This window comes from Danio aesculapii, chromosome 16, assembly GCF_903798145.1.
Source record: "Danio aesculapii chromosome 16, fDanAes4.1, whole genome shotgun sequence".
In the NCBI taxonomy this organism is placed as follows: domain Eukaryota; kingdom Metazoa; phylum Chordata; class Actinopteri; order Cypriniformes; family Danionidae; genus Danio; species Danio aesculapii.
The window spans coordinates 20,457,298-20,468,180 of record NC_079450.1 but is presented as its reverse complement, the minus strand read 5'-3'; the positions used below and the strand labels follow the sequence as shown (position 1 = coordinate 20,468,180).

At 31.4% G+C, this 10,883-nt stretch overlaps 1 protein-coding gene and 1 long non-coding RNA gene across 2 annotated transcripts; both read right to left on the bottom strand.

Annotated features, from left to right (window-relative positions):
* Positions 1–1,469: 1,469 nt before the first annotated feature.
* On the bottom strand, positions 1,470–8,727 carry LOC130243847 (uncharacterized). Its single transcript, XR_008839170.1, has 3 exons — positions 8,349–8,727; positions 6,402–6,575; positions 1,470–1,653 (listed from the first exon to the last, which is right to left on the bottom strand). It is a non-coding gene; the product is annotated as an uncharacterized LOC130243847 (long non-coding RNA).
* A 425-nt stretch (positions 8,728–9,152) lies between these two features.
* snrnp48 (small nuclear ribonucleoprotein 48 (U11/U12)) lies at positions 9,153–10,433 on the bottom strand. The gene is made up of 4 exons (XM_056475840.1): positions 10,230–10,433; positions 9,843–9,943; positions 9,596–9,745; positions 9,153–9,369 (listed from the first exon to the last, which is right to left on the bottom strand). The coding sequence occupies exons 1-4, from the start codon at positions 10,389–10,391 to the stop codon at positions 9,309–9,311; spliced, it is 474 nt and encodes a 157-aa protein (XP_056331815.1). The 5' UTR covers positions 10,392–10,433; the 3' UTR covers positions 9,153–9,308.
* Between the last annotated feature and the right edge of the window lie 450 nt (positions 10,434–10,883).

Genomic DNA, 10,883 nt, shown 5'->3' with positions numbered 1-10,883 from the left:
CCAAGCCAAAAACTCAAAATATATAAATTTTAAATCTGACAATAAATGTGCCACAGCCTGGTTTTCTAAGGCACAACTAGACTTTCTTTTCCGGTTACACTAGTGGTTTTTGCAATCATGATGTATAAAATGTTTGGATTATTATATGTGGTTCAATATTTTAATCAGGGAAGAAAAAAGAAAAGTGTTTTCACTGTGATCTTCACTGAATTTTTTTAACGCTTTCAAAAATGTGCCATTGACATAAAGAACTAAAAATATTTCCTATTCCAGAGCAAATTTGACATTTTTTTCAGTAGTCTTAAGTTTGTGTTAAATTAGTTTTTTTTTAAAAAACATAAAAAATGGTTTCCTTTGTGATGTTACTAAAGTATATATAGAAGCTGTTACAATCTTCCATTCCATAAAGTAGTTCCACAATGACATCATTAATTGGCTGACAGTGACAGTCAAGTGCTAAATGCACCAGACATTCTGTGAAAACATTTTATACAAGCGGATCAATTGACATTAAACAAAAATAATATGTGCAGTGAGTACAAAATAACAATAATTTCTTGCATGTTGTAAAGAAATCAGTTTTAACAAACTATGTTATGTTACATTTCAGATGTTGACAAATAACTGAGTTTCCCTGTACTGGGTTGCGGCTGGAAGACCATTTTCTTTGTAAAACATATGCTGGAATATTTGGCGGTTGATTCTGCTGTGGCGAGCCCTGATAAATAAGGAACTAAATTGAAGGTAAATAAATGAATATATAACTAAGGTGATTCAACATGAATGGATGAAATTATAATAAGTTGTTATAATCAGCAGTGATAGTTTTCCATGATTTTTACAAATTGCTAATGGGTTTCCACATGTGATACTACTGTTATTGTTCCTGAAAAAAAAAAAAAAAAAAAAAAAAAATATATATATATATATATATATATATATATATATATATATATATATATATATATATATTTTTGTTATTACACTCAATAAAATTATGTTTGCTGTTTGTTTAAACTACTTATTTGAAATGAGCTGAAACAACACAAGTCTTGAGGATTTTTGGAGGACAGCTTAACTGTTTTACGTTCAATCCATTTAAATTTGTAAAAACAAATGTTAACCTAATTCCTTTATGTTGTCCCAACACAAATCAGCTGTGTGGAACCCAGCATTTTTAAATTATTTGCAATTTCATTTTTCCTAATAATTTACATAATTTAAATAGCACAGCAATTCATAAAAAAAAACTCCCATAAAACTCCATATTGTCAGCTGTGGCTTTATGTCTAATTTTACTCCTTTGTTGCATGATGCCTACATATGTGGTCAGTTTAATAAATTTTGGTTAAAACAAATAAATAATAAAAAAAAACAATGGATTTTTGAACCGTCATATTAAAGTACTAAATTAATTTTAAAATACATATAATGTTTCCCATAATTCATGTATGAAAACTACAGACAGTAATTCATAATCGAGTATTGCTGTGCTTTTGACTGCAATTGTTCAACATGCAGCTCTACCTCTGGGCTCAGTGAGTCTCTTAGTGCAGCTCCACCTCTGGGCTCAGTGGGTCTCCTGGTGCAGCTCCACCTCTGGGCTCAGTGAGTCTCCGAGTGCAGCTCCACCTCTGGGCTCAGTGAGTCTCCCTGTACAGCTCCACAAGTGAATCCAAGCCAACAATTGAAAATATTTTTTTTAAATCTAACAATAAATGTGGCAGCCATTTTTTCTGAGGTACAACTAGACTTTCTTTACTTGCGATGCTAGTGATTTTTTTTTTGCATTTACAATGTATAAAATGACTGTGGTAGTATAAGTGGTTCACTATTATAATCAGCAGAGCAAAAGGAAAACCTTGAAATAAAAGCTGTCACTGTGATCTTTGTTGACTTTTTGAACTCTTTCAAAAGATGTGCCATTGACGTAAAAGATTTCTAAAAATTTCTAAAATTTTGGTAGTGGTTCTCCATTTCAGAAACAGAAAGGTTTGGACATATCCAGAACAACTCATTTTAATAAAAGTTTGAATAAATTTCAAACCAAATTCCAAGGCAAGACTTGAAAATATTTCCCTATCACAGTATAAATCTGACATTTTAAAGACGTATTTATTGACCCTGTCATTTTGTAGGTAACTTAATTATAATAGGTAATTAACAGCTTAAGATTAAATCAAACTAGATTAAAGCAATTGCTTGGAATGTTATATCTAAAAACAAGAACATACATTGAAGAATAATTGTAGTGTTCTACTGACATTTTATTGAAGCATAAATTATGAAGCATAATTATTAAAAAAAGCAAAAAAGCATAGGAATTATATCTTTAAAGTTATATAGTACATATACTGTAGAAGCATGTAAAGAACATAGAATAACATGATGACATCATAAATAGAAGATGGCTGACAATGACAGCCATGTGCTAAAACATTGCAAGTGATGTTTACCTATAATGTTTTCTTCTGGAGAAAATCTTTTTTTTTTTTACTTAGAATAAAAGCAGTTTTTAATAACAAAACAAAACATTTTCAGGTCAATAATTTTAGCCTCCATGAGCAATATCTTTTTTTGAATGGCTACAGAACACACCATTGTTATACAATGACTTGCCTAATTACTCTAACTTGCCTAGTTAACTTAATTAACCTAGTTAAGCCTTTAAAAAGTATAATATAAGAATATAAGCAAAAATAATAAAAGAATCAGCTATTAGAATTTTGTTATCAAACTTTTATGTTTAGAAAAGTGTTGAAAAAAATCTTTTCTCTGTTAAAAAGAAACTGGGAAAGAAATATTAAAATGTAATAAGAGGGCTAATAATTCTGACCTCAACTGTATATAGTACAGTGAAGGGTGATGATTTAGAGTAAATTTGCAAAAGTTAAATTTTTAAGTAAAATGTAACTTTTATTCACCAAAAAACAAAACAAAAAAGTCGAAATTAGAAATGGATTTACATTTTTGCATTTCCATCAGATTAAAGTGCATATATGTATATTTAATTATTATTATTTTTTTTTTATAATGAATGCATGAAAGAACATCAGAAAGTAATTTATGTTTAATCTTCCTTTTTTCTTCTCTCGATTGTGCATGCAACTCTACTGGTGCAGCTCCACCTCTGGGCTCAGTGGGTCTCCTGGTGCAGCTCCACCTCTGGGCTCAGTGGGTCTCCTGGTGCAGCTTCACCTCTGGGCTCAGTGTAGTGATGACATCACTAATAGAAGATAGCTGACAGTGATATCCATGTGCTTAATAGAACATACATTATGTGAAAAGATTTTGCACAAATAAAAATGAGTACTTAAGGAAATATATATAAAAGAATAAAAAAAATACTTATATATGTTATAATAAATTATATAAAACCCTGATTTTTTTTCCCAATTTCTGTTTAATGAAGAGAAGATTTTTTTCAACACATTTCGAAACAATATTTTTAATAACTCATTTATAATAACTGATTTATTTGATCTTTGCCATGATGACAGTAAATAATATTTTACTAGATATTTTCCCAAGACACTTATACAGCTTAAAGTGACATTTAAAGGCTTAACTAGATCAATTAGGTTAACTAGGCAGGTTAGGCTAATTAGGCAAGTTATTGTATAAAGATAGTTTGTTCTGTAGACTATCAAAAAAATTAGCTTAAAGGGGCTAATAATTTTGTCCTTAAAATGGGTTAAAACTGCTTTTATTCCAGTCGAAATAAAACAAATAGGACTTTCTCCAGAAGAAAATGTTTTTATCAGACATACTGTGAAAATTACCTTGCTCTATTAAACATAATTTGGGAAATATTAAAAAAAAAAAAAAGAATAAAAAATTCGAAGGGGGGCTAATAATTCTGACTTCAACTATATACATGTATGTATGTATGTATGTATGTATGTATGTATGTATGTATGTATTTTTTTTTTTTACATATATTTTTTTTATAAAACAGTTTTGTAAACATTAGTTGTAAAACATTTTTTAACAGTCTCTATGACAGTTTTTTAATACATTTAACAAGTTTCCTAAACTCAACATCTGTCAAGCACAACATCCGTCTTTGTAGGCTATACAATTAACACATTTCTTGTTGCTTTGACACAAAATGCATACGGTTAACACCAATTTCAAATGCTTGAACATCTTTTACACTCAAACTCAACCAAGACTATTTTTTTCACATAGTGAACATTCACATTGTGAATTGAAACGCAAATATATTCCCTGTATTTTATTCCATTGCCAATGAGAAACAGCTTATTGCAGTTATGAAAATACATAAATCACAGCAGATTCCCATCGAGGAACCACACTCAGGTTTTTCCAATCACATGATCTTATGTTCTAAAAGAGGACTCTTTGGGCTGATCTTGTGTTTAAAGGGAACAACAAGAGAATTCTTCTCATGCCTTGACAGAGAAGATATCAGGTGTGATGTGGATGAGAACATGTGGCCAAATGCAGAAGATTACTTTGTTTTTTTATTATAACTAAGGTGCTTTTTCTCTGAACTTTATTTTATTACATAAACTGTACATTTTATAAAGCTACTCTGAGATGTTCATTCATTTTTGTATTGAATTTCTGCAGCAAAAGAAACAAAATGCATACATTTACTAAACCCAACAAAACGAAAATGTAGAGAGGCCTGAAATATAAGGGCGTGACACACAAAATAATGCAGTTTCTGAAATTTCAGCTGATGATGACTAAATTAAGACATGTTCTCTTCCGGCTGGAAGAGAACATATGTTAGTGCTTTGAATAATGATTTGATTTTAAAACATGTTTGCAGTGTTTTGTTAGACATGGTGCATTGTGTTAGTTTATTATTGTATTTTGAACATTAGTTTTGGGGTTTAGTTTACATAGTGTGATTTTGAGCATGAAATTAACTGTTCTGTTTGTGTGTTGGTGCAATAAGAGTTTAGGAAACTTGTTAAATGCACTGAAAAAAATGTCATAGCAATTGTGTATAAAAAAAAAAAAAAAAAAAAAGTCTATTGGTGTTTTAAAAAACTGGCTGTACCACATTTATTGTCAGAACTTTACAAATATTTTAATTTCCTGGCTTGGGCTCACTGGTGGAGCTCCACCTCTTGGCTCAGTGGTTCTCCTGGTGGAGCTCCACCAGTGAGCCCAAGCCAAGAAATTAAAATATTTGTAAAGTTCTGACAATAAATGTGGTACAGCCAGTTTTTTTAAAACACCAATATACTTCATTTTTTGCTATGCTAGTGAATTATAACGTTAAAAATGTTTGGTGTTGTGGTTTTGTGAAATGTGGTTCACTATTATAATTAGCAGAGGAAAAATAAAAGCTTGAATTAAAAGCAATCACTGTGATCCTCAATGACTTTTTGAACTCTTTTAAAATGTGTGCTATTGACATAATGGTTTTCTAAAAATCCATTTTGTTGGTGGTTAAAATTATTTATTTTATAATGTTATACAGTACATATACTGTAGAAGCATGTGTAGAAAATATAGAATTTCATGATGGCATCATTAATAGAATATGGCTGACAATGACAGCCATGTGCTAAAAGCCTCAGACATTCTGTGAAATATTTTTATTCTACAATGCAAGTGTTGTTTTTGTGATTGTTTAAGGACGTCCTCTAAAAATCAACTGAACCAAAAAATTACAATGACTGCGCATGCTTATATGCCAAGTATAGGGTCAATACAAGGAGATTAAAGTAAAATGTATATACAGTTTAAGTAAAAAATATTAGCCCTGCTGTGGGTTTTTTTCCCTTTAATTTAAACATTTCAAAAATGGAGTTCAACGGTGCAAGGCATTTTTCACAGTATTTCCTATAATATGTTTTCTTCTGGAGAAGATATTATTAGTTTTATTTCACTTAAAATAAAAGCAGTTTGTAGTAATAAAAAGTAATAATAAAAAACATTTTAAGGTCAATATCATTAGCCCCTTAAAGAAATATATGTTTTTTTTTTTTATTGGCTACAGAACACATTATTGTTATACAATGACTTACCTAATTTCCCTAACCTGCCTAATTAACCCAGTAAAGCCTTTACATTGCAGACTAGCATCTTTCCAAAATATAATTTAATATATCATGTAAAAGATTAAAGAAATCAGTTATTAGAAATTATTTATTAAACTATTGTTTAGAAATGTGCTGAAAACAATCACTCAATTAAATAGAAATTGCAGAAGAAATACATTTAAAAAACATATCATTAGAGGGCTATAATTCTGACCATAACTGTATATAGAACATGTGATGATTTAGAGTAAAATTAAATTTTTTTCAATCACTTTAAAGTAAAAAAAAAAAACTCTATAAAAAAAGTCTAGTAATATTTTCTATAAGTTATGCAGGAAAGAATGAAATTCATAAACGAGTGTTTATTTATCTTACCTTCTGCTCCTTTTTTTTTCTCTCTCAACTGCGCTTGCAACTACAATTGCTCTAAGTACAGCTCCACCTCTGGGCTAAGTAGGTCCCCTGGTGCAGCTCCACATCTGGGCTCAGTGGGTCTTCTGGTGCAGCTCCACTGCTGGGCTCAGTGGGTCTCCTGATGCAGCTCCACCTCTGGGCTCAATGTAGTACATATAGTAGCAGTGGTTACAATCTTGCATTCAAAATATTTGTTGCATGATGACATCATTAAATAAAAGATGGCTGGCAGCGATAGCCATGTGCTAAATAGACCAGACATATCTGTGAAATGATTTTATACAAGGTCAATAGAGCTTAAAAAATGAGTATGTACAGCGAGGATGATGAATTGTTTAATATTTTATAAACTATAATTTAAAATAAAATTTAGTTTTTTCACTAGTATATCTATTATTTTTTTCAACGCAATGAAATGTTTTATATTGTAATAAAAGATATAACAAATAACAAATTCAACAATACATAACTGTTTAGGGTTTTCACACAAAATAAGAATCAATTCTTGCATGCTGTAAATAAATCAGTTTTAACTGAAACTACAGTATATTATGTTACATTTCAGGTGATATTCTATAACTGAAATGAATCAACATGAAGTCCTCTCTCGACTGTGTGTGCAACTACAGCTGCTCCACCTCTGGGCTCAGTGGGTCTCCTGGTGCAGGTCCACAAGTGAGCCCAAGCCAATAATTTAAATGATTTTTAAAAAATCTGACAATAAATGTGCACAGCCAGTTTTCTGAGGCACCAACAGAGTTTATTTTCTTGCTATGCTGGTGATTTTTATAATTATAAAGTATAAAGACAAGACAAGAATTGAAAACGTTTAAATAAATATGAAAATAAATCAAGCACACTTATTTTTTTTCTGCACACCTAGACTCTCTTTTCTGTTTATGCTATGCAAATATAATTTATAAAATATTTGGTGAAGTATATTTGGTGTGCAATAATAATTAGTGGAGGAAAAAGAAAGCCTTGAATTGAAAGTAGTCACTGTGATTTTTAATTACTTTTTAAACTACATCAAAAGACAGAACTGAACAGACATACTAGCAAGTTTTTTTTTGCACAATTATGTCATTAATAGAAGATGGCTTTCAGTGATTGCCATGCACTAAATGCACCAGACCTTCTGTGAAATTATTTCATACAAGAAGTCAACTTCAAGTTGATTGACGTTAACTGGTCAACTGAGGTGTAAAAATTATGTAGAGGTGAGTATGATGAATATGTTAGAATTTCATAAACTAAATTTAGAGTAAAATGTAGTTTTTAATTACCAAAACTCAACGGTCAATGTATGTGGACATCATGCAACAGTGCAGTTAAATTGAAGTACAAATCTGATTATGTGTGTATGTATACTATGTGTATGTATACTGCTAGTGTATGTATACTATTTTTTCAACAATTTTATAAATTGTCGCACATCATAATGAAACAGACATTTAACAAATATATCAATGCATTTAGGGCTTTCACACAAAATATACATTTCTTGCATACTGTAAAGAAATTGGTTTTAACTGAAACTATATTTGTTACATTTCATGTGCTGATGTCTATAAATGTAATGATTTGCCCATATTGTTAATAAGTTTTTGCATGTTTTACTTAACAACTGAAATTATTTAAATGGCACATTTCATTAAAAAAATCCTCACTATTCTATATTGTCAGTTTTGTGTCCCATTTTACTCCATCATTACACGCTTTCCACATGTGTACAGTTAAATATTTGTTAAATTAAACTTTTGAATTGACAAGTAAAATTAAATACAAATAAATTAAAGATATTAAAGTAGAAAAATATGTTTAAACTAAAAATTAGGTAATGTTTTCCATAATTCATGAATGAAAGAACATCAAAGTAATTTAGGAATGAGTGTTTAGTGATCTTACCTGACACTTTTCCTCTCCTAACTGTGTTTGCAACTACAACTGTTACATGCAGCTCCACCACTGGGCTCAGTGGGTCTCCTGGTGCAGCTCTACCTCTGGGCTCAGTGGGTCTCCTGGTGCAGCTCCATCTCTGGGATCAGTGGGTGCATGGTGCAGCTCCACCAGTTTGGCCAAAGCCAAGAATTGAAAATATTTTAATAAATGTGACACACCTGACTCTCTTTTCTGGCTATGCTATTTATTTTTGCAACTATAGTTAACAAAATGCTCGGTCTAGTATATGGTTCACTTTTATAATCAATGGAGGTAAAAGAAAACCTTGAAATTAAAGTAGCCTCTGTGATGAGCAATGACTTTTTGAACTTCCTCGATAGATGTGCAATTGACATAAGGATTTCTAAAAATCCATAATTGTGGTAGTTTCCCCAGTTTAAGAAACAAAGTGCTGGATATATCAAAAACATTTCAATTAAAACCAGACAGAGTCCAAAGCCTAACTTATTTTTTTAATATTTCCCAATTCTGGCATAAATTTATGCTATTCTTATAAAGATATTTATTGACCATGTCATTTTAGAAGTATCTTAATAATTACAGGTATTAAGGTTAAATAAACAAGTAAAAAAAAAAAAAAAAGATTACAACAAGTGTTTGTAATGTCATATATATATATATATATATATATATATATATATATATATATATATATATATATATATATATATATATATATATATATATATATATATATATACACACACACACACAACATTTAAGAACATTAAACAAAAAGTAATTGTAATATTCTATTCACATTTTATTGAAGTATAACATTATGAAAAAGAAGCCAAATAATTTGACAACAAAAATTAACGTTGGAACAAAAAATTCATTTTCAGAATGCCTGAAATCAACAAGAATTCATTCAAATCATTTGAGATCTGTTAAATTACACACATCTCAAGACTTATTTTTTTTCTTTTTCTTGTGACGTCTCTCCACATCTGGAGAGCGTGAATCCCTGAGGACAAAGCAAAGGCATAGAACAGTAAAGTTATTCTACCTCAATACATGTTGTCATGACTCATTTCCATTATATTCAATATTTAAAAAATTTAAAAGACTGGTTGCTTTTCTGATTGTTTAGCTCAGTGAAAGTAAGAACAGGTGTTCTTTTAAAACAAATCAAAATCAACTAACAAAGAACATCAGCTGATAATTCATAAATGAGTGTTTAATGACCTTACCTCCTGCTCCTTTTTTTCCTCTCTCGACTGTGCTTGCGACTACGACTTCGGCTGCGCTTGCGATGTCGTTTGTGCTCATGCTCATCTCGGGAGCTGATACGAGACACACGTGACTCAACGGATGCAGAACGACCTTTCTCAAATTCCCCTCTGCAACCACAAACCAACATAAAACCATTATCAGTCAATCTGTGCTGGAAAGTGATTGAGGAAAGTGACTGACTGGAATAAAAATCAGACATGTGACCTGTGAGACGACTGCTGTGAGGCTTGGGACTCATCGTCCTTTGCTTCCTGCCAAATCCTGCCTAGTTCTCCAGAGTGGACATCAATGACCTCCCGAATTACCTACAAAAAAGGAAAGAAAATGCATAAAACCATGCTAACTTTCTCTATGGTTCTCGAGCCATTTATTACAGTTCAAATCCAATAGTATATTGTTTACATTTATAATTTAAAAGTATTTACATCACATTTATGCTTGATGCTTTTTATATTTAAAGTAAATTGTTACATTGAATGTACACTTTTACTTTGAGTTCTTGAATTCAAAAATACAAATAAGTTTAAACCTTGATTTGCGAGCACCATGTGTTCAAGGAAAGTGGATAAAATTAACAAATAAATCACAGACCTCGGTGTAAGTCTTCTTGGTGATGTGAACGTTTTTCGCTCTGTAAGACTGTCTGCGCCTCCTGTAGTCCCTCATCTCAGCCATAACCTCTAGATGAGACTTTGGCCCACTCTGATCCACTTCTGTAGAGTAGATAAATAAAAAGCATTCAAATAAACACATAATACTTAAAGCAATTTGGTACTCTGTATATTGATGAATAAGACGTAATAAAGAAGACTTTGATGAAGATGAATGGAATTGATTGATTAAAAGGTTTGAAAGTGAAGGGATTTCTGAGATTTTCTTTAATATTGCAGCATTTAGGTCTCGTCATGCAACCATAGTGTCTTTATCTCAGGGCTCAGTGGGCCCTATGGTGCAGCTCCATCACAGGGCTGAACTGGTCTTGTGGTGCAGCTCTGCCCTGGGGCTTAGTGGGTCAAGTAGTGGAGCTCCACCTCAGGGCTCAGAGGGCCCCATGCTGCAGCTCTGCCTCAGGGCTCAGAGGGCCCTATGCTGCAGCTCTGCTTAAAATTAAGTTACTATGCATTTACCCTTTCACAGCAGTGTTAATTTAATTAATGAAAATGAGGGTGGATACTATGTTTGTTGCCAATACTTTGACAAAAATAGAATCTTGACAGGCCTTCTGCACTAGTAACATGATGGAAA